Source organism: Phyllostomus hastatus, unplaced genomic scaffold (genome assembly GCF_019186645.2).
Source record: "Phyllostomus hastatus isolate PE091 unplaced genomic scaffold, TTU_PhHast_1.1 phas_scaffold_1674, whole genome shotgun sequence".
In the NCBI taxonomy this organism is placed as follows: domain Eukaryota; kingdom Metazoa; phylum Chordata; class Mammalia; order Chiroptera; family Phyllostomidae; genus Phyllostomus; species Phyllostomus hastatus.
The window spans coordinates 13,927,468-13,951,887 of NW_025334011.1; the positions used below are offsets into that span (position 1 = coordinate 13,927,468).

The 24,420-nt window shown below is 41.8% G+C and overlaps 1 protein-coding gene and 1 pseudogene across 1 annotated transcript in view; one reads left to right on the forward strand and one right to left on the reverse strand.

Annotated features, from left to right (window-relative positions):
• GAD2 (glutamate decarboxylase 2) overlaps positions 1 to 24,420 on the reverse strand; it is a 74,762-nt gene that overhangs the window by 11,723 nt on the left and 38,619 nt on the right. The window contains exons 9-13 of the mRNA XM_045857982.1: positions 16,863 to 16,917; positions 15,315 to 15,431; positions 13,096 to 13,160; positions 7,435 to 7,513; positions 4,585 to 4,734 (exon numbers count right to left, since the gene is read on the reverse strand). Of these exons, the coding sequence (XP_045713938.1) occupies positions 4,585 to 4,734; positions 7,435 to 7,513; positions 13,096 to 13,160; positions 15,315 to 15,431; positions 16,863 to 16,917 (466 nt within the window). The remainder of the gene's footprint in view (positions 1 to 4,584; positions 4,735 to 7,434; positions 7,514 to 13,095; positions 13,161 to 15,314; positions 15,432 to 16,862; positions 16,918 to 24,420) is intronic.
• Positions 19,788 to 23,403, forward strand: LOC123831031 (annotated as a pseudogene).

Below are 24,420 nucleotides of genomic sequence, written 5' to 3' on the forward strand. Positions count from 1 at the left end.
TCCTCCAAACTGGATCCTTAGGACCAGGCTAGAGCTGAATTTAAACTTTCACAGAGCTAATGCAGGAGAAGGTCAGTGCCAGCATGACTCTGCCCCTATCTAGCATACGACCTTGGCTAATCTCTCTGGTCACATGAGAATAACGGTGCCTGCATGATTTCTCACACAGACACAGAAAGGTAAAATGTATGCTCAGAAAATGAGTTTGATTGTATTGCAAAGGGAGTGGGATTACCACACACCCGAGTGGGAGTCCTCTGGCCTTTGCCTGCACCCCTAGCCCAGGACTTCACGGTGCAGATGAGCAGGGGGAGTTGATGGCTAAACAGGTGTAAGGGGAGTGACAGAGGGAACTCTAGGGAGCCCTGAGATGCATGGGGCCCTCTCCTTTCATGTGATATTTATGGAAATAAGTTCTATATTTTATTTTCAAGGTTTTGAACCCTTATTTAGGACATTGTCTAAAAACTACTCATTCATCAAACTCTTGTTGAGTAGCTATCATGTGCCGCACAGCTCATATTGTGAGAATGACTAAGGCACATAAAACTTTGTCAGGCATCACATAATCGTGACCTGAGTCACTGAAGGATGCTGGGGAGTCAGATGGGTATTCCTAAATGAAAGGCTGGATCCCAGCAACAGGATTATGCTGAGGGTGCTTCAGGGAAAGTTGATTTGATTTTTTCCCTCATTGCCCACACTTAGGATTGGTTTAGACAGACCTGGCTGAAACATATACTCTACAAGGACACAGACTTATGGTCTTTTTGTTCATTGTTGTATCACACCAGCAGTGCTAGGCACATACTGGATGTTCAATGTTTATTTTTTGAATAAATGGATGAATGGTTGGCAGTATAACTATTAATGCCTGGGGCAGTGTTTTTACAAAGTACATTCTGAAGAACCATCTGTATCAGAACCAGATTAATTGTATTAAAAATGTAGATTCTCAGGCCCACCCCAGGCTCTTGAATCAGCATTTCAAGAAGATGAACACGGTTTGTGTTATCTTCTTCAGCGATCTCAGTCTCCCACATTCAGCCATGGCCTTAGTGTGGTCTGGGGGCCTGATATCTTAGTGCTGTTCATGGTTCTCTGCTTCTTAAAGCCCTCCTCTAATGCTCTTGGACCCCAGAGCTGCTGTTTCTGAAATAATGACTGAATCTTTTGCTGCTAGCTTCATTTTTGCTGCTGTCATCTGGACAAGAGCTCCCTAATTACTCTTCTTTCACCTAGACTTTTCACTAGGCTCAGAATATTATGCACTTCCGCTTCTGCTAGACTTTCTGGGAGTAGATCTCCTATTATTCTACCTATCATCTTCAAGACCCATCTCAAAGGTCATCTCTTGAGAAATCATTCTTGGCTCTCAAAGTAGGCAAAAGCTCTCCATCCTTCAGCTTCTCAAGGTGTGTCTGTGTTTCTCTTGTGACCATTTATATTCTGTCTCATGTGAGGGTTATCTGTGCATTTATCTTATCCTATCCAGAAAACTGTAGTTTCTTATCCCATTCAGCACCAGGCACAATAACAGCTGCTCAATATTGGCTTATTAAAATAAATTTATATTTTAGAGAGAAAGTGAACATTCAGTCACTCAGCAAAGGATACCATTAGTCACCAATGTCCCATTAATAGTTTTCTTCTGTTATTGTTTTGTCCCCAGCCATTTGCCAGCCCCTTTATTATCTCTGTTTAGATTAGGGAGGCCAGTCACAGAAAACTAAAAGGACAGATACAAACACAGAGATTTACTGTGAAAATTCATTAGTTACATATTAAGCTTTCCCTGCAAGCCTAAAAAAAGGGAACTAATTTTAAGGATTTTTTTTTCTACCACCAAGTTTTTACCACTGAATAAATCTGTCAAGAAAGAAAATAATCATCAAGTGCTAGTAAAATGCAGACAAAATGAAAGTTCTACTCAATAATTTGAGGTCAGACACAGTGCTTTTGCTAATGACAAGATTATTTATCATCATACAATCTAGGATGCCTCTCAGCATCCTGTATTAGGAGGTCCATTTTTTGTTGTTGTTGTTGATAGATTTGCTCTAATCAAGTTATCTTGAACTTAATATGATGGCTGTCATCAGTGCATTTAGCTTCATTAGTAATTAACAGATTAAGGAGTAGTAATGTATACTTAGGCTACTATCTTTCATGTGGTTTATTTTAGGAGAAAATGTGGATCCACTTAAACATTGCACTCTCCAGGCTTGTCTGATAACAGAGGATTTACTAATTATTGATTTTTTAAGTTGTTTTCTCATTCTTGAGAGCAAGAGGGCATTTTAAATAGAGCATCATGGCTCACTCTTTCATGGTTCTTCTTGGGAGAGGTGACTGCTCCTTCCCTGGCTGGCGTTACTAATAGATTTTCATGTGAGAAGGTAATTATCCTCACCTTGGATCCAGAGTGTAGGACTACACTTATTACTTCAATAATTATTATCATTTTACTTTGCCAAAAAATGCACCTTTAAATTGAAAGCCAAATAGGAGTTTTTGCTGTTTAGATGTCTAGGTACATAAGGTTTTGCTCAAGGAATGAAGAGAATATGTGTCCATAAGTTATGTGGCTGCTGTGATTGTTCTGTTTTCTCTGTTTATCCCCACTCCTGGTGCCTTCATCTCAGCACTTTAGAAACTGGATCCTTTGTCTTTATTTCAAGCTTCATTTGTTCCTGCTGCTTAATTCACACCTGATGTATTCCACGTTATTTCTCTGAGAACCAAACGGCTGCACCATGCTGGTGAGGAGGCTTCAGATGGAAAGGGAGCAGCAGGAACTGATGAACCATGAGAAAAACATTTTTGTGTAAACATGGCTAATGATCATCACCTTAATCAAAACACCACAGGAAAAGGAGACAAAAAAGGATGGTACTGGACAACATTTAGAGATCAGATTTCCTCCAACTTGCTAGGTAATATTTTGTAATTCCCACCAATCAATGAAATAAAAAGCCCTCTCCTTTTAAATAGCTTCAGAGTACACCAATTATTCATATTCTTGATTCATTTACTTATCTCTAATGAAAGTATCATTGCCAACCAAATAAGTCTCATCTCAAATGACAGGAATCAGGTATGTGTCCTTGTCAGGCTTTCAACTTTCAAAACAGGAAGAGGTGCCCTGCCCAGCTCAAGGGGTGGGAACTGACCCACGTACAGCCTTTATGTGGCAACAGCTTACTTGGGGCCTCATGCCAGGTAGCAGCCCAATGCTTAGCAGCACTTAGAGAAAATTCAGCTGGTGTAAATAGTATGGAGGCTTATCTGAAGAGTATGAAGTCCAGTTATCCCTGGAGACCACCTGAGAATTATTTTTGTATAAAATTTATTTCCATTTAACCTGTCTTTTTTCCAGGATGGCTTTCAAGAAGAGTCCATAAAATCATTGTGGACTATATTGTTTGACTCTCAAGCCCCCATTTTTTCTTATCAGTCACCCCCCTCTCTAAACTGCTTAAGGCAATTCTGTTTACTTTGAAAAAGTTTATAAACAACAGCATATGGGACTCGGGGTTGTGGATATGGTTCATAACCCTTTACATACACCCGAGGAGGAACCCATGCTGGGGTCTCATCCTGGCATGTCCCACCCCTGCTGACCAGGTGATCGGCCTGTTCCTATGGGGTTGAATGTGTCACATGTTTGCATTGGCTGCTTAAAAAGCTTACAGCCACATTTGTGGGCACTTTCCCACACACGTAGGACCTCAGGGCATGACATCAGCCTTCTAATCATCCCCTTTTCCTTTCACTTCGTCATGCTTTCCTCTTTTAGCAGTCAGGTTTTTCTAGCATGTCCTCTGGCTCGGGTCTTTCTTCTGGTGGAAAATAAGTGAAACCAGGTGGGAAGTCACCACTTTGTGACATTTTAGTTTGGAATCTGGTCAAGATGAAAATAAAATTTTGGGCCTTTCTAGCCCACTTACACTTAAACATACACTTACGCTCCTTGAAGGTCCAGCCAGCACTGCACACCATTAGTTAGAGTTTGTGTTTCAGAGCGAGGAGTGATCATCACAGTTCAATTCTGAGGTCAGTAGAGCAACTGTACAAAGAGGGTCACTAGGTACTTGTGGAGTTATAGCTAGTTATAGTTATAGCACTTATAGCTAGAGGTGACCCATTACCCCTTTGAAATATCAAAAATAAGCTACCATGAAGGGTTTTTTACTTTTCCTTTTTTGTTCTCCAAACATATGCTTTTAGATTACATATGTTTGAAGAAAAAAACATCAGTGAGTAAACAGCAAGAGTTAGGAGACAAAATCAACAACCAAACACTTCTTAAATACCAGATGTTCTGCCGTACAAAGCAACATGGATTTGTTTTCTGGATGAACGAACATTCAGAGCTAGTTGGCTTAAAAGAAAAAAAAATACAATGGGTTTTATTTTATTGTTGCCCATTGTAGAGTGCTGATATGTAGATATAGGATTAAAGAAACAGTCTTGGGTTAGTAATTTCCTAATTTGGAAATCAATTATTAACATGTCACACTAAGGCTCACCAGATAGAGTTTATGTTTTTAGTTGACATTCAGCTGACCTACACGTGCTCACCTTTGCTCTCCACATCAGCCATAACTTAAAGACGTCAACATGGCGTCCACATTGTAAGGCCTTGTCTCCAGTGTCGTAGGACAGGTCATAGTGTTTATCTTGCTGGAAGAGGTAGGAGGCGTGCATCTGGTTGCAACTCTGCATCAGTCCCTAGAAGAGAAGAGAAAACTTAGGAATGGTATTGACTTTCTCAGATGTTCTATTAGATTTACATTGTGATAGAAATTATTAAGAAAAAAAATAAAAGAGACATTGAATATTCCAGAAAAACAAAACAGTAAGAATCAAAGGAAAAAAACATGGGACAAATATCTGGACAAGATGGGCTGTGATAAGTCCACTCTGGAGGATGAATGACTCAGGGTCAGACATTCCCAGGGTTTGACTGGAGAAGGCATTTGTAAAAAAATAATTTCAATCAGAGTGTAATGTTCATTCTATGAGAGAACATTCTGATGCTCTGGTTTTGTTGCAATTACAATATTTTGGAAACTCTTTGTTTCTGTAAAATAATATTAGTGTGATTCTTCTAGGGTTTCATTCATATTTACTTCAAATACTTTATCATTTAACTGTTAAAGTTGAATTCTCTTTGGAAATCAGAGCTTTTAAGATAGTTCATTGCTCTCATTTTTATATAATGAAATCTAAAAAAATAAAGACATTGCTCCTCTGAAATGTCTCAAATAACCAATATTTCAAATGTCAGGTTCCTCTCTTGCGTGCTTAGAGTGCCTGTACTGCATTTTCACACCCAGTTTGCTTACAGGAGCGGCAGTGGACAGTGTCATTGTCGATGACCGTTAATGCTCCATAAGCTCACCATGGAAAATGGGTGGCAAAGTGACTGAACTTGTCCAAAGGACAGTGAATGAGCCATGCTGTCTGACTGAAACAGCACTGTCACTCTCCTCCTTCAAAACCCCACCACATGGCAATCTGTCATGAACCACAGGAATCCTTTGGCTCTTGCATTATCTACAGCATAATTGTGACTTTACAGAAGCTCTGGCATTTTTTTCTCTTGTGACTCATAACCAGAGAAGAAAAGACTAAAATGTGATCATTTAGTTGAAGTTAGAAGTGGGAACCTTTTAAAAAAATTATCCAAATGAAAAGAAAATGCAGTGCGGCTAAGATTTTAACTGGGGCTCAGCCTTATAGTTTAGGTTTCATATTCAGTGGAATGCATCATTATTTTTTGAGACTAGAGGAAGGTACATAATCTAATTGAAATAGGGAAATAGAAAGACATAGAATTTGAAAAAGAAACTTCACTTGACCAATGAAGTAAAAAATTGCCACAGGTGCTTCTATTTTGTCTCAAGGTCACAGAAACTTGGCACCAGCCTTGCCCAGCCCAGGGAACCCCGAAATAGGTGCCCTCAGTCCTCAGGGAGCCACCCCAGCCTGGAACGGTGGACAGACCATACCAGCTTCTGCTGGGAGAGGAAAAGCCACTCAAAGCACGTGACTTCTAAAAGGTTGGAGAGTACCAGTCTCATTGTGCAAAAGGGTAAGTAAAAGAGATGTTGTTTTTCACATAAAGAGCCTTGGTAAGATAATATGCTGGTTCTGGGCCATTAAAAAGTTACAATTGTTATGTCCCAAACCATGTTAAATACATACATGGATAGGCACTATGCTGTAAAATAGTTGCTGTAAAAGAGATTCCCACTGTCAAATAAATATAGGAAATTCTATATCATAAATGCCTTCTTTTCAGATATTTGCAATATATATTAGCATATTAAAGGCTCTGATATGCTCAGAAATAATTCAACTTATTTTAACTGTTTAATCCAATGTATCATAAACTTTTTTTAAAACTGAGAATTCTTTTACCAAAGAATACTTAATACAAGATATAGAATATGTAATATAAGCTATGGAATGACATTATCCCTTGGTTCCCAATAAGGGAAATGCCATCAGAGCATCATAAGAAGTTTGAAAGGGATTCTGGAACTATTAATCTATTCCTTCCCAATGAGGGAATCTTTTTTATCCTCTTACTGATACTTGATTGTACAGTCTTCATTCAATCACCTCCCCTGATGAGGAATTTATTTCTACATAAATCATTTGTTACTTTTGGGGCAACTTAATCTTTAAAAAAATGTGCCTTTTATTGACCCCAACTCAGACCTAGAGTTATGATGTATTCTAATTTTGCCATCAAATCTGTGCCACCCAGTGTTACTAACCCAGTTCCCTGAAGCCTCAAGGAAAAAAATGAACTCTCTTACACTTAAGAGTCATCCTGTAAGGGCTACTATTCTCTCAGCTCACCCTTCCTTCCTGCCTCCCTCCCTCCTTCTCTTCCTTCCTTTCTAGATAAACATCCTCAGTTCTTTTAACCCCCTTTCGTACATGCTTACCAAGTGTTCTCCACTGTGCAAGCTCTAGCTTGATGGGGTCCCGTATACTATTTGGCACCCACATAAGCAAACCACGCCAGGTGTGGTTTAACCTGATGACACAGAGGACCACCACCTCCCTCATTCTGAAACTCCATTCTTTCATCTAATTAATGGTTTGTGAATAGTAATTCTCTCTTGACCCATTGTTGAGCCCACAAATGACAAACTAATGTCCTATGCTTTTTCACACGTAGAACAATTTGATCATGTGTGAAACATGACTGTCTTGTCTAGTCAAACTGTAACCAGACTATATTAGGACATAAGAGCAGGACCTCATCATTATCTTCATTAACAATTTCCCCTTTCTGGATATAGCTCACTGGTCCAGCCTGTAAAATCATCCCGTATTTTGATTCCATCACTACACACATTTACTCTATCAAACCCCACAGGTGGCTTGGGCCACCAGTCAGGAAAAACGCACCTCTTCCCTAACCAGGAGAGCGGAGCACTGCAAAGGGACGCCCATCATCTTGTGTGGATTCCATGTCACAGAGTTGGCCCTAAGGGAAACAAATCATGTTAAGAGGTAGCACCCATGACAAGGCAGACTACTCAGGCCCTGTGCATGGGGAACAGAGCTTCAGGGTTCTCGGTGCTGTCTGTCAGACTCCAGGAGGACAGTAAATTTGCAAAACAACAACTGGATCTATAACCTTTCTCTTTTCCATGGAGGCATTCATTTGGTTTTCAAGGTAGTCTGAGAGCCCCTTCCAATGGCCAGGACCACCAAGTCCAGGGTCCCACCCTTGGCCACCAAGGAGCAGAGCGCCAGGCAAGTGAAGGAGCTGCCCTTGTACATCTCCCCTGTTTCTGCTTCTGACACAGTCGTGACCTGGAGCTTGGAGCCATGGGTCATTTCACTGCTTAATTTGTTTCTTTTCCCAAGCCAGTCTCTTCTTCTGATTCAACTGATTACCAAATTTCTCAAATGTGTAATTTCATAGTAGCTTCTAGCTCATCCTCTGCTTCCATCTCTTCTGAAATCCAGAGTTATCCTTCTAGACTGCAGGTGAAGTATACTACGGCTCCTATAGCAGTTCTCAATTGATTTGGTTTCAACACACTGGAGACATACTCCTCCATCATAATTAGTGATTCTCAGCTCAGGGGTTTATGCTATCTGAAAAGTTTAAACCATAGTCCTGATTCAGATTCCTTTAATAATACTACTACTACTAATAATAGTTATAATTATTATTTTAATCTAGATATAGCCATCATGTCTTAACTGACTCTTGGTTTCCATTTCCTCCTCCACCAGCCCCACAGTTATCTCCTAGTTCTGCATATGGCCCTCTCCTCTTTCTAGATTGCTGACAACTTCCTTTTGTCTTCAGCCTAAAGTCAAACTACAGGCTATAGCTATGATGCCCACACAGGGGAGCCCCAGGCAGCATGTTGGGTCTTGTGTCCTTTCACTTTCCTGTACATGTTTCCATCACACCAGATTGTTTCTGTTCTCATAAAATTCTATGCTCATGCTCCTAGGTCTCTTAATGTGATTTCCTCTTTCTGGATGTCACTTCCCTTTGCCTCATGTGGCAAAAGAATCTTACTTATTCTTTAAGGCCCAGATCAAGTCTTTGTAGCTTTCTTGGACTTCATTCAACTTTTCTTCCCCACTCTGGCTGTACTGCTCCAACCCCCCTTCTCCAGTTCCTGGGGAAAGCAGCTGTTCCGGTGAGTCCCTACTGTTCATGTTATATGCTTTTCAGGCCGGTGAGTCCCTGTGCATATCTCCTGAGAAACTGAATGCGACCTTGGTGTAAACAGACTCACAGGAGGAGGAAGTAGCAGTACCAACCACAGCAGCTGCTGTGGGTTGCTGCCCCTCCGGCTGAACAACAGACTTGGGATCTCCCTGCTCCCAGCACCGAGGTACAAAAAGCTTGAGGAGAAATGAGAAGCTGGGAAATATCTCATTCATTCATCCCTTTGGTGAATAGCAGGCTCAGCAAGAACTCTTGCTGGCTTGGGATCTTATCTGGATTGGTGAATAGTCCAACTCTTCTTCTGCACTGGGATTGAGGCAAGAAGCTTAGGCAGTTCATGGCCAGATGGATACTACCCCTGGAAAGAGGACTACATGACTTCAGGACCAGAATCAAGAAACTTGGGCTCTAAGCAGTAGGTAATAGTGACTAAGGGAGGCAAGTTTGGGAGCCAGATGGCCTGCATTTGCGCCCCTGTTCTACCACGCCCTAGCTGTGTGATCTTGAGCAAGTTATTCTCTGTGCCTAGATTTCCTTGTCTGTAAATAGAATGATATTAAATGGTTTGGGTCTTAGTAAAAGTGCTTATAACTGTCTCTGACACACCAGAAGGTTGGCTTTTGCTATTAATTTCAACTCTATCATTTATGAGCATTGTGACACTGGGTATGTATTATAGAATATTCTGTAATATTCTACAGCTATACACCTAATCCTGAGGAAGCTCAGCTGTGTCAGTAATGACTCCTACAGAGAAGAAAACAGCTCTTCTCCATTTCTCTGACTGGAGAAGATCTTTTTAGAGTAGAAAGTGCCCAGGCCCACAGCTGCCTATCATTGGCCTGCCTCTGTTCCAGAGGGGCTGCCTCATAAGGAGGGCAGAAAGCTGCACAGAGCGATTCAATCACACAGGCTTCAGTTACAGAGAAATGTGGGCAATTTATAAAAGACAGCCTTGGGTTTATTTCTAAATGTTTTGCCATGGGATCCAGACATGTGGTGTCTGTGATTTTCCACAGCTTGGAGAGAACTGAGTCCCCTAGGGCTGTTTTCAGACATAGCCTTGTACCCTCATTTGCACCTCAAACTCAGCAGACCCTGAAGAACTCATTCACTTGTGCCTCCTCATCCTTCCAGACCTCATCTTTCTCCTCTGATCTTCTGTGCCTCAGTTCCTCGCACCATCTTCCTCCCACACATCCAGCTCCCAAAACTTGTGATGCTATGGCTGCTATAGCAGGCTTTTCCAGCTTTTCCCCCCAGCCCAAGAAACATAATGCTCTCCATGTGGAATAAGTGGCTTGCATGGCGGTGATTCTCAGCTCAGAGCCGAGCCAACATGGCTCTGCGAGCAGGCCCTCCACTGAGGCACACTGGGCAGGACCTGTGGGCACTCCGCCAGCTTCCCGAGCACTGCCATGACTCCATCTCAGTCTCCAAAAAACTCGTCTGAGCGTTCTCCAAGGACCCTTTCAAACCTGCGTGTGCCTTCTCATCACCTCGATGTCCCTCCACTTCTGCCTGCTAAAAGCTCCAATGCCCACCCCTAGGAGGAATCATTCCCTCCTTGGTGCCCTCCAAAGAACTCTCTTGTCTGTCCCTTGGGCCTTTACTTACCCTGCCTTGAATTTTAATCCATTATTGGTTGTTAGTCTGTCTTGTTAGATTCTCAGCCCCTTGATGACAGGCTTCCTATCATATTCATCTCTGTGCCCTCACTGAGCCTGCAGCTGGCACAGGTCCTATAACTGCTGACTTGAATTGCAGAACCCATGGCTCTCAGAGTGGGAGTGAGGGCAGTAATTGGTGGCGGGGAAGACACTGTGCAGGAACCTTCAGCTGGGCCAGAAAGCCTGGTGAGTGGACCATAGCGGTGGGCTATCACAGGTGAGCAGCAGCATGCTGAGGGAGGGTTACACGAATCAGTTCACAGTGCATAGAAACAGACTTTGGAGCATTAGTGCTCCTGGCACACCCTCTCAGTGACCCCACCTCTAGGCATTTGGATAGTGCTATTGAGGAAGGAAGTGGCTTTCTGAAAATTTGGTTGGTTCTCTAAGGGGACATCAGGCAGGACTCTGGGAGCTTGTGGCATTTTGTTATGAGGACAGCACTCTGGGATCCCTTTGACCACTGGGAAATTTCTGGATTTGGGGACAAGGTTCAGCTATGGATTTCCTCCACTTTAGCGTGAGTCCTAATGCTTGGGAAAACATACCCCAAGTGAGGCCAATTTCTTTTCTAAATTTGTGCCCATGCACACCATGCACAGCGGTTTCCATGGGCCCCACAGCCTTATTCACCAAAGACAGTGGGCCTTTTGCTGGTAAGTCAGCAAGTTGGATACTCTCGGGTAAACGGATGGTGAAGGGGGTTCTGCTCAAAGCAGAACATCATCAGTTCCCCTTTTTAGGGCTTCATAGCTGGCTGTTCCCTTTAGTAGTTAGTTATAATGCAGTTCCAAGAATTGTGGCAATTACAGTGGACTCTCTGTTCCATGCTAAGTGTTCTAAGCTTTGCTCTCAAATAACTGTCTTTACTACAAAGGTGTGTGGGTGTGCATTTCTCCAAGGCCCAGGGGAGGTAATTTAGCAGTTTTCAAGTAATTGTTAGCGTAGGGTGCTGTGTGGGTGTCAGCACTTGGAGTCCCAGGTGGCATAAAGGTAGAATAATAGATGCTCACTTGTTGTGCCAGTTAAAAAAGAAACTCAAAGCGGAGAAGGTACCATGCACAGGACACCTCTGTCACAAGCACACAAATTTAATTCCTGTCCTGGTCATCTAAAAGGGCACCTTCTACATTGTTCACTTTTGTTCATTGTCTTCCCACTCAGTTCATTGCCACCTCCTGAAGCTTCAGCTGTCATGTGGACTTTCATGACAAAAGGGGCTGGGCCTGTGAGAATCCCTCAAGGACCAGAAGCAGAGACTAGAACTGGATCAGTGTGGGAAGGGGACAGGCCTGTCCTCATCCACTCCCACTGCATAGGTACTTGCAGTCAGAGCAAGGGCAGCTGGCTCAGGCACAGCAATCCAGCTGGAGGGGCCCTTAGGTGGTCTATCTCGTGTCTTTTGGTCTTCTTTTCACTGGTTAGGCAGGAGCCCCTGACTTTGCCTCAGTAACCCCACCTCCTCTTCCCACACTCAGAGATTATCCGGGTGTGAGTGGGCCTGGGCATCATGCAGCACACCCTGTGTATTCTCTTTGGCCTGGCTGCTCTGCATGACCGGTGCTGACAGATGCTCCCAGGTGCCATCAGCCTCTCTCCCCATCCTAGAACAGAAACTGTGCCAAGCTGTCTAGGAGCAGAGCCAGTGGGAAGCTTCCCCTGGGCAGCATCTGGCTCCTTGGCAGGGCCAGCTGAGAACCTGGCAGCCTCGGATGAATTAAGGCCTTCTCAGTGGCCTGGAGTGTCAGAGCTCACAAACACAGTTGACCCGTCACGTCATGATGGGAAACAGTGAAATCTGAGCTCCCGCTCCGCACATGGTCCAGCACCCGAGGCTGGCGTAGCATTCTGTAATTTTTTAAAAGATTTTATTTATTTATTTTTAGAGAGGGAAGGGAGGGAGAAAGAGAGAGAGAGAAACATCAATGTGCAGTTGCTGGGGGCCGTGGCCTACAACCCAGGAATGTGCCCTGACTGGGAATCAAACCTGCGATGCTTTGGTTCACAGCCCGTGCTCAATCCACTGAGCTACGCCAGCCAGAACTGCATTCTGTAATTTTTTTTTCTTTTTCTGTTGGGTCTGAATATACTTTACACTAATCAAATAGCTTATTTGTGTTTTATAGCTTTCTCAATGATTTACTGCTTAGTTTCTGAATAGAGGGTACTTTGCCCCATCAGAGTTATATCAGAAAAACATTAACATGAGGATAAAGGCATGTCCCACTTTAAGTAAAGTGACCATATTAAACCCAAACCCAACATAAATTACAAAGTGCTTATTTGCTTTGCTAAATTATTTACTGGTTTCTTTAAAGCGGTGGATATCATCCTTTATGGAACCCAAAAGCCACAGGTCTCCTCCCTAGAAAACTGTGGAGTGCCTGCAGGTGTAAACGATTCCAGTGGTTGGTCCAGAGATCCCAGGGAGGTTATTCCCGATTGCTTTGGTGAACCATGGGCCCCAGGTGGCAATCTCTGTGTTTGAGAGATGTTCCACTTTGGTCCTTTGACACAGGCTTTGATTTCTTTTCTCATTACACACAATATTCACATGTATGACTACACATGGCAAGGCACACGAGCAGCGCACAGAATGGGCTCACCTGTGTACCAACAGTTCTTGAAAACTGGGTGCTTTTCACAGTTAGCTTTCACACTTCACACTTCACACTTTGTGAACAAGAAAAACGTGTGTACCTCTCCACGCCACTCAGTTTCCACTTGTGTTTCCGGGACATCAGCAATCCCCCACCCCAAGCGGCCTGAAAAAGATCGTACAAGGAAAAAGGTAGTTGTTTCTCATTGCCCAGATCTCTATAGTTTGGTGTCTTTCAAAACAGTGAGAAAGAGTCTCCTTGACCCCAGGCAACTTAGGGGGTTGGCCACTTTTGTCTAGCACTAGATTTTCAAGGTTTAAATTGTGGGGGCTATTGTTCTAAAGTCTCAGACTCCATCTGCATTTATATGGTGTAGGGAGCCAGGCTGGGACTGTGTTTCCTCAGTCTGCATGAGAAAGAGCCAAGTTCTCCCCACAGCCCATCTTAGGCCAAGTGAAGCTCATCACCTCAGAACGAGAAACCCTGTTATCTCCACAGTTTAGAGTGGAGGACATGGGCTGGGGACTCTTTAAACATCTTCCCAGGTGCAAGGGAAACTGTTTTGACAAGTCTGGATGATTCCAGAGAGAGGAAGCAACTTTATAACCCGATTTCACTCCTGTGTAATTTTGGATAAGCTAAGCTCTCTGTCAAATAAATGAACAACAACAGAAAAGCAAGCAGGAAAGGTTTGTACTAGTCAATTAGTTGAGCAATTAGAACATGTCCCTTAAAAATTTATTTTCAAGTTTTAAGATTTGAATTGGTATAGTCATCTTTAAAAACAGATGTCAAGGAGGAGATTCATTGGAAAATATTAACATTCTTTGTGGGTGTTAATAAAAATATTCCTGGGATAATTTTAAAGGGAAAAAAACTGTTAGGGTATGATTGCTTTTTTCCTCTTTGTTGTAATTTTGGTTCTTTTACAGTTTCAAAAATCACCCAGTTTTCCAAATGCATAATATTTAAGATTTTTTTCTAGCTTAATTATAGAATGTATAAACATTAAAGAGAATAAGAATAAGTGGTAAGCTTGATATGTTTTAGAGAAAGCTAATACACTTGTTTGCTCCCAGCTCTATTGCAATTACAGATCCCAGAGGAAAGAGAGACTGCAGCATTTGCTGGCTTAGGGCACACAGAAGCTGCTATTGGTAAATCTGTTGGGGCAATTTCTTCCTGAATCTGCTAGCAAGGTTTGACAGGCTCCCCAGTTCCAAGACCAGGTCACTGAACAAGTCAAGTTGTTTAACCTTTGTTCAGTGTCTTCGTGTATAGAATGATGGAATCTTTGGTATAAGTCACGTTGTAAATCAGGGAAGGACAAGATGGTTGGTAATGGCTAGGCAGACATCTCCGGAATAATAGAAATTTACCAACTTAGCCTGTGGACATTTTCTGCTCCTAAAGAAAGGTGAATTAATTTGCTCTGAATACTTATCATAGAGCCAAAATGATCGAAAGCCAGTGCTACTCACCAACATTCTAACACCAGAGTGTAAACCAGCTTATGCTTCCTTCACTGAGAAAGCCTTGCAATCAGAAAGGTCAGCTGTCTGTACCAGATGTTGTGCTTAGTGATAATTTGGTACAACACCTCATCTCATTGTGGATCATTGACATTTTGCAGATAGCAGCTAATCTTTAAGCTGCACTTTGAAAAATACTGGCCTAAATTTAAATACCTGCAATTTGTTTTAAAAATGGATAGTTTTTCATTTGAAAATGTTTTCCTGGCATGACTCCATTTGTTTTTTTAATGTGACTGAGCCTGGAGTCAAAACCTTCACATATAGCTTGTCTTCTTAGCTGATCAAGCTAAGAAATGGGAAATTTGATGGTAAGTATTTCTTAGCAAATTGTCAAGTTTGCTTCCCATTCAATATATACAAATAACTGACTTGAGTTGGGTTTTTTACTCTTTGGGTTTCCTATATAAATGCAGTTCCTATTTACCCTTTTGGTCATGCTTGCAGGGAAGTAAGCTCTCTATGTGTGTGACTCTGTGTATGTACATAGGAGATTATAGCTCAATGAATTGAGAACTAAGTGCTCAGCTTGGGTACTGGTCAAAGAAATAAGAATATTATCATGTTGGGAACATTAAGGCATTATCAGCCTGAGATTGCTTACAGTGAATGTTGTATACTATGTGAGTTGTGTCCTGTTTTGTCTTTGCACTCGTTAAAAGCTGAAATATCACCATTTGAAAATAAGCTCCTAAAGTAAAGAGTGTGAGACACAAATTTCATTCCATGAGCCCCATGTGAAAAACGTGCAAGGACAGGTTAGTGGCAGGCCTGAGGGGATACTTACATCCACATGCATCCAGATCTTATACTTCTTGCAAATATCAGCGACAGCTAAGAGGGGATCAAATGCTCCATACACGGTGGTCCCAGCCGTGGCGCTCACAAGGAAAGGAACAAATCCCTATGCAAACGAGAAAGCCCCACGTATGTAAAACAGGTGATCAAGCATTCTTCGACATAGCTGACAAAAACAGTGGACATTCTTCCCCTATCATACACATGTGCATTTTGGAGCCATCAGAAGGGTTATTGAAACTTGAAGCTTGGTAGGAACAATATTCACACTCTAGGATCTGAGTTCTCCAGGCCATTCTGCTGGACCTGCAGGTGCCCTAAGAGAAGATATTCTGGTTCTCTGAAGAGTCTACACTGGACCCAGAGGTAAATAAGCTTTGTAGTGCCCACAGACCATTTATATATTCCAGGGAGATTTTCTGGCCTCCCCAGCCCCTTTTGCTGACTTTTTAGTCTTCCTTTTTCATAACAGGCCCTCTGAGCCTAATAAATAAGCAGAAAAGAGGACGAAGAGGAGGAACTACAGCCCATTACTCCTATTTGGAAAATCCTCAGATAACGTGTTTGGAGTCTTAGAGAAGAGGATACACATGAGCTAAACAATAGCCATGGCTTTTGTCCGTCTTAGTAGTTCTCTGTCTGCCTGGCCCTGGCTCAGTGAAATTGACTGAAATAATACATGGCTGCTGAAAGAAGTCCAAAGAATGTCTCAGATTGGATGAACATGTTACTCCCCATGATGTAACATGACGTTACAGAGGCAGTCTGTAGGTGGCAGCAAAGTTTAATATGTGATTTATGTTACAAGAAGCAGTTCCAGTACAAGTACAAGAACAAGGGGAATTTGTGTGCCAGTTTGTGTGAGGGAAAAGGTCATAACAAAATTTATTCCCGAGTTCATAATAATCAGATGCATGTGTTACAGCATGGAACTAGGAACTGTATATTATATCTGGTAAAAGTTAAACTAAGAGAATTTTAAAAACAAGCTCTCTGGCTTGCGAACCATCTGTGTAAATGACTTTCCAGAGCTTTGTGGAGATCTCTAGCAGGTCTTCAGAACTTGCTACCTCTAAAAAGAGTTCTAAATTGCTCCTGAAAAATAAGATGTTGGGAGAGCCGGTCATATCAGCATGTGTCCAGGCAGGAAAAATGACTCCTTTCAAATAATGCCATACCAGTAACTCACATGCTGCATTAGCACTCTGGTATTTTCCACTTGTGAAAATGATCTTTCAAATGTTTCCACTTAATTCCATATCTCATCACATAAGAAGAAAAATGCTTTGGAAATTCTTACAACATTATTGTGTATGTTATTTATTTAGCAACTTAGATCTTTCTAAAGCAGAGCCTACAACTCAGAGAAATAAAGAATGACTGGGTGCAAAATTCCATATTCTCATTAAAGCTGGGAGGTTGAGGCTGGGGTCTTCTTTTTAAAAATAAAACCAAAGTCTGTTCTTTACTGGGTAGGAATACAAATTTATACCCTTAGCTTGTCATGGGCAGCATAAAGCTCCCCACAAAAACTTACTTTTTGTTTGACTTCCAGGATCCTTCTTTCGAGATCAGATGGGATCATTTTTCCCCTGAAAGGAAAAATAAGTATATTATAGATTTGACTTGAATAATGTACTTTTTTATCTTTGATGTGTGGCCACATGAGAGTAAAAGTCCAACCCTAAACCATTGGTAATAATGGTTAGTTTAAATAGCTCCTTGCCTCTTTTTGGGAAAAAATGCATTTCCTCCCCAAATGAGTCAGGGCTATAATTTCTGGCAGGTTCTGGGAGCTCCTGACCACACTGCACTGTCAGAACAGTCATTGGTCCTTCCACTCTGCCCAGACCCTGCTTTTTAGGTCGTCCTCTTAATTCATTAAAACAAGGCTGCTTTGGAGTAAGACATTTAGCAATGGAGGGAGGATGCAGAAAAAGACTTGTATTCCAAATCTTCTAATGAATGAACCTACAGACAAAATACCAAGAAGAGAAAATCCATTCTGAAGCATCTGAATGAAATATTAAGCCCAAAAGCTACCTAATTGCATTCTAACTGCTAAACACATAAAGCAGGACAAGAACTCATGGGCTCCAAGTTAAAACAGATAGGTAGACAGGACTGGAGAGAGAAACATCCTTTTATCCCTGCAATGCTTCTTTCCTAAAGTAAAAACACAGACAGTGCTTTGCTTACCACAAAACCCCATCACTGTAATAGCCAGATGAATGGATTTCTCCAAGAAGCTAGATGTTCTTTAATTTCCTTAAATTGTTCCTAAGTCAAGTTCCTTACTTGCCCTGTGCCTATGATTATCATCCCTAGAACATAGTGCTAATAATGTTATTTATGGAGTTATGAGGATTGAATGAGTTAATAAATGCAAAATTCTTTAAAAAGTGCTTGGCATATGGGAAACATTCAATAAATGTTAGCTCTTGTCGTTGGGATTGTTATTATGTATTGTGACATTCCCATCATAAGAAACCCGGGACAGAGCAGGCAAAGGGCAGACCGCGCTGGCAGGGGCACTGGAGGCAGTGAGTCGTCTCGACACCTGCATGGCTCTCCTGAGGTTGCTAAACTGGCTAAGCTTTTTACATCAAAGGCCTTGATCTAGGTTTTTTTTTTTAAAGGCAATTTGGAAAAATAAATTATAGGGTGGAGGTTGTAACAGTAAATGGTGGTGGGATGCTACCTGCATTTAGTGAACAGCAGGCAGGTTATTAGTATTTGTCAGCAGCTCAATTGTCCATCCATGGCTGTCCCTGTGATTCTAGACGCAGAGCAAGCATTGGGCTGCTTCATGATATCTTCCAGTGTGGCCTTGCCAAAATTTTTGCATATTGAAATATTATTAATTACTTTGCTAACATTGCTCTGTTTGAAAACATAATTTCGGCATTATGTTGTGAGGAGGTAAGTTATATTTTCTACAATTTTAATTTCAGGCTAACAAAGGAGGTGTTCTGGAATAGCTGGACTATAAACAGACATTAGGCCTGAAGGCACTGAGAACCACTGGTCGATGTGAAGCTGTTTTCAAAAGAAAGTCAGCTAAAGTACAATGACTGGGCCAAGGTAATGGGCAAGTTAGCAGTTATTAGTTAGTGAGGGTGCTAGGGAACAAAGGGCATTAAATGTACAATTCAGAGCAGCTCCCCCTTGGGGGAACTTCTGTGCGATGGGGACAGAAGGAGGGACAGAGGGAATGCAGAGAGAGGGTGATGGAGAGGGCATCTCACTCCCTAAATTTCTCTCTTCACAGCTTGGCTGGAGAATAACCCTCAAAGTAGTGATTTTCACCTTTCTTAGAGCAGGCTCTGCTAAAACACATTGTCCTGGAGGCTGCTATACACAAAATGTTCACATTTCAGAGGAAATTCTGATATTTATCTTTTATATAAAGTTCTATATTTATCTTTTTATATAAGCACTTTTTATTTAAAGTTATATTTATCTTTTATATAAGCACATTAAAATCACTGTAGTAATTTCCTAATTCATAGAAATTGAGAGACAGAATTCCTTGGAATTGGTTGCAAATACCAAGTTTTACCTAGTCTACCCAAGCTAGTCACCTCTGCTTTGGAGAGTTTGAGGCAGACTAGCTTGAGTATTGCTATCTGCTCATCTAATCACATCTGGATGTTTTGTTAAACTAGGGCAGTAAAGTGTCACAGATTAGGGTATGTTAGAATTGAAAGAGGCTCAAGACCTGATTCAAGTTCAATCAGCTCATATTTCAAATGAGTAAACAGACCAGAGAGGTGAAGTGACTACCCAAGGTCAAAAGCTCATAAAAGTCTGGTTGTAACTACAAATAAAATGCCAGGCTTCCAGCACAAACTCAAAGGGCCAAACATATAGGAAATAATTGAAATCTTTTAGATAAGATAAATCTTATCAGAGGTATCAGTCAAGTCTTCCAGGAAAGCAGTAATGAACATCTAGTCAGTTCCATTTCCATATCAGTGAGCTGTGGGGCCGCAGGAAGGGGCAGGCTTCTCCTACACTGTACTCCCCCTTTATCTACAGGGGATACATTTCAAGATCCCCAGTGGATAGTACGAACCCTATATATACTATGTTTTTTTCCTGTACATGCATACCTACAAGGAGAGTTTAATTTATAAGTTAGGCACAGTAAGAGATAAATAAGTAATAATAAAATAGAACCATTAAGCAGTATACCATACATAAAAATTAAGTGATTGTGGTCTCTTTCTTTCTCTGAAAACATCTTATTCTTCTGTACTCACTTTTTTCACTTAGAGGCAGCACTTTACGGCTTCTCTTTGGCATCTGCCTTGTCAACATAAATACCCTTACACTTTGGGGCTGTTATTAAGTTAAGTAAGGGTGACTTGAACATCAGTACTATGATACTGTGACAGTCGATCTGATAACCGAGATGGCTACTAAGGACTAACGGGTAGGGAGCATCTACAGCGTGGAGATGTTGATCAAAGGGCTAATTTACATTTCGGGTGGGATGGAGCAGGACAGCATGGGATTTCATCATGCTACTCAGCAGAACAGCGCACAATTTAAAACTTATGGGTAACTTCTGGAATTTTCCATTTAATGTTTTGAATCATGGTTGACTGTGGATAAGTGAAACCGTGGATAAGAGGGACCATTGTAATCAAGTCCACATGTTTGGTTTTTGCACAGTGGAAGGTGGTGGGTGCAGCTTTTGACAGAGCAGAACCCGTCTCTCTAAGACCAAGGCACTCTGCCTTCCACGCCCATCTTTGCTTTGTCCACTTAGGAACCCAGAGCCTGGTGTGCTGCAGGTGGCAGATCACCATTCGTGGGAGGTGTGTGACTAGAAGGCAAAAGTTTAACCCAAGGATGATATTAATACGTTCACTCTACCTTACTCTCTAACCAGACAACTAGTGTGGGGGCCTTGGGAGACGAAACTTTTTATCTTTCCCTTTATCTTATAATTGGCTGAATTACTTTAGAACAATGGTTCTTAAAATATAGGGTGCATAAAAACACCAGTGCACATCTTTGAAGTGCAGATTCTTTGGCTCTGCTTTTAGGGATTTGGATTTAGTAGGTCAATTATAGCACCTGGAATTAATTTATCCCACAAGGATTTACTGAGCACTTACTTACTATATGCTAAACACTGTTAGGGGTGCTGGGGTACCTGGGTAAAACAGTCCAGTTTCTACTCTCCAGGACTTACATTCCATCAAGGGAGATAATAACATGGTTCGTAGATAGGCACGCATAGGAATTTGCATTTCTAATAAGCAGCCAGGGTGATTCAGAAGCGAGTAGTCCTAGCTCCAAGAAATACTGCTTTAGAAATGAAGTTTTAACCTGGTAGGCATTTAAATAATTGTATAACATACTAAGTAAGCCAAGTAAGCCAAATAGTTTTCATGTTACCCATGGCTTTGAGCCATCATGGCTTAGGGCCACCAGCAGAAGGAGCTCCAGATGTGGCACTGAGTGTCCCTTGCCTGCCCATGTGCTGGAGCGGGGGGCGGTGTGCACACTGGGAGATAACCAGCGGGCTATTCTGAGGATTAGGGGCTGCCTGGTCAGTCCTGGCCTTTCCAGGGAAGCATCTCTTGATGCAGGACAGCTTTGGAAGGCAGCTGTTGCATCCTCTGTGTCTGTTCTAAAAGTATTTCCATAGCAAAGAGTTATCTTTAACGTTTACACATACAGCCTTTAGGCTCAAAATGAAGTTGTGACTGATGCTTTGTAATGCTGCTCTCTGTTAGTTGTTAGTGTGTAAGATAGGACTGCCTTTCAAGTGACAACTCTTGAACCAGACTGCTGCTTTGAATGTTCCTGTTTTGAATTAAAATTCCTGATTAGCAATAGCCTTTCAAAAGTCACATGATGCTAAAGGGTCAAATAACTTCATAAAGTTGCCTCTGAAAAATCCCACAATGCCAGCTAGAGCTGCCAACAAATCCTTCTCTTTGTGGGGAAGGGTAAAACTCATGGATTACGCTGTGTGTGGACTTTGGACCCAGATTCATGGCACCTTCCCTGGCTCTGAAGGAGAAAGCTAACTCTCTTACCAAAAGGAGAATATTACTGGAGAGTGTAGCCTCTAGGCAGGCATCTAAATGGTCAGGTATAATGTGCTTGAGTCATTGGTGACTGGTCACTTGTGCTCACTGGCCCTGCTGAACCTATAGTAATTCTACCAGCCTTTCCTAAGTGAGCATAGCTTGGCTGTTTACAAAGATATGATGTGGGCTGGCAAAAAGTTCAAAGACTTCCTGTTGGCACCTGCTAGGACATCAATTGTAATCCACAAAGAAGCCATTGTCTTTGTGATGGTTTTGAGGGGAGTGATCCATTGAACAACCCAGCTCATGGTAAGGATAGGACCCAAAACATCCCAGAGAGCAGCCTTTAGAATGCCCAGCCTCCTGTGGTGACAAACACCCCAAGGGCGTGTCCCACATTCTCAACACCTGTTGGTGAATTAGCTGCTGCAAAATTCCAGCCACGCCATTACTTGTAATTGTCAGAAGGGATGGTAACAGCTCTCCGAAAGCCAGTTTAGGATTGACTGAATGTGTTTGTTCTCATCCATTCAGTTTTGTGTCCTTGGGAAAGGAAAGCTTTTATGGTTTTGGCACCACTGAGGCACTTTCCACCACGATCCGAACAAGGCTGTTAGTAAAACAGAAGATAATGGCCAAAGAGAAGAAAGCAGCCTGGAAACTTTTAAAACTGCAAAAGAGGTATTATGGAGAGTAGATCAGCACTCTGCATCAGGGTCTTCATAGGGTGTGTAAAAAAGTCTTTGGGAGCCAGTCAATCATGAGGAGTATTTGGAAAGTTTGTTCCTCTTATACCTAAGCAAGATGGGCAGAGGGATCTGAATGGGGGGTGCAGCATAAGCCTGACGGCACTGGACCCACAGAACCAGCACATCCAGTGGAGTGTCTGAAGAACTTGGAACCAAACATGATTGAACCGATTATGAATAGATTATGGACCCTGAGCCCCTCATGAACTGGGAAGATGTTGCAGGGTAGAGTTTTCCAAAGCCACAATAAAGGAGATAGTTGTGTGGCCCATGATGAGGCTAGACATCTTCACTGGTTTATGAGAACCCCAGAAAGGAATTCTGCTCTTCGGTCCTCCTGGGACTGGAAAAACATTGACTGGCAACTGTGTTGTTAGTCAGTTGGGGTTGGTGGGGGCGGGGAGTGGGGGAGGACCATCTCAGTATCTCTGCCTCCTCCCTGACCTCTAAGTCGGTAGGCAAGGGTGAGAAAATGGTAAGTGCACGTTGTTTGCTGTTGCAAGATGTCAGCAGCCAACTGTGATATTTATTGGTGAAAATGATTCCCTGTTATCTCAGTGGGGGATGGTGAGCATGAGTCTTCCAGGAGGATAAAAACTGAGTTTCTAGTTCAGTTAGCTGGAACAGCCTTATCTTCTGAAGATCGTATGCTAGTGGTGGGAGCAACCAGTTGCTCTCAGGAAATCATGAAGCTGCTGGAGGAGGCTGGTGAAAAGGCTCTGCATTCCTCTCCCAGAAGTTATGCAGGAGAAAGAAGGTAATTTTCTGATGTCCAGGGAGCAGGGCTGCCTCTGTGAGGAGGAAACTGAGCTGGCTGTGCAGCGATTGGAAGGGTTCTTGGGGGCCAGCATGACACAGCTATGCAGAGAGGTCCCCCTTGGTCCCATTCGTAGTTTACAGATTGCTAGTGTGGCCACAGTAACACCAGATCAAGTTCCACCGACAGCTGGCATTGATTTTGAAAATGATATTTTATTTTATTTTATTTTATTTTATTTATTTTACTTTATTTTTAGTCTCAAAACCCCTTTATACTCTTTTCTTAAAAAATTTAATCTTTATTGTATTTTTTATATTACCTTTTAGTCCCCTTGTACCCTCCTCCCCCAGCAATCACTGCACTATTGTCCATGTCTTTGAGTCCTTTTTCCTTTTTTGCTCAATCCCTCCAACCCCACGACTTGGCCACTAGCTGTCAGCTGGGAGACCCAGTGTGTCTCCAAAGGCTTTAGAGCTTTATGAAAATTGGAACACGACTTTTGATTGTGGAAAGTAAATAGGGCAGTTAAAATCGAAAGATGGCCTCTTTGTAGTAGTCTTTTCCATTCTTTAGCTTGGGAAACTGGGGATTTATTCATATTACTCTTAGTGTATATTCTGAATCCAATACCTCAAATAAAATAGCATAGTGGTAGCTAAGATTTTACAGTTGCTTGACAGCCTGTGTTAATAGAAACTTGATTTTTCTTCCAGTTATTACCTGATGTGTACACCTATTCATATAAAACATGAAGAAACTTTTTTCTGTTGTTTCTAACAGTTCTTTTTCAACATGTGTAATGAGATGAACAGTGAGCTCAAATTGAAACTAAATCTTATTTGTCTATAAGGATGTATGATTTATATAGAAAGGTTTTCTTCCAAAGACCACATGATTCTTAGAGCTGGCTAGCGTAGGGTTTACCTTAGAAACAGAGCTTTGCTTACTGTTGTTTAAAGATTTGAGATCGCACCAAAGCTGGAGTGAAAGTGCCAGTTTTCACTTTGCCTAGTTTGTAACCCGATGAAGTCTTTTCCCTTACCAGGACGAACTAGTAAAATATGTTCAGAAATTAAAAAGGAAGACAAAGAAAAATAGATTTTTACCAAAGGATGCAAAAAAGGTTTGGATAAACAGAAAGACACATCATGTTTTTGGCGAGAAAACAATGTGGTAAATACACACAGTTAATCTCTAAACACAATTCCAACATGATCCCTAGTGGGAGTTGTGGGGAGATGGGAACCTGGGGAAATAATTCTGAAGTACAACTAACTGAACAATGTAAATAAGGATATTCCATGTTTTTAAAAGTAGCACACAAACACAAGGATAAGCAGGGGACAAATTTCTCTCTACCAGAATGTAGAACACATTGTAAAACTGTAGTGTGATTAAAAAGTATGCAAACAAAGCCAGATAGGGAAATCAGTGGAACAAAACTAAAGACTAGGAACAGGCCTAATATGAATTTAGTATATGCAGATCGATGATTAAAGTATTTTTTTAACTTTCACATAGCATTGGGACGTG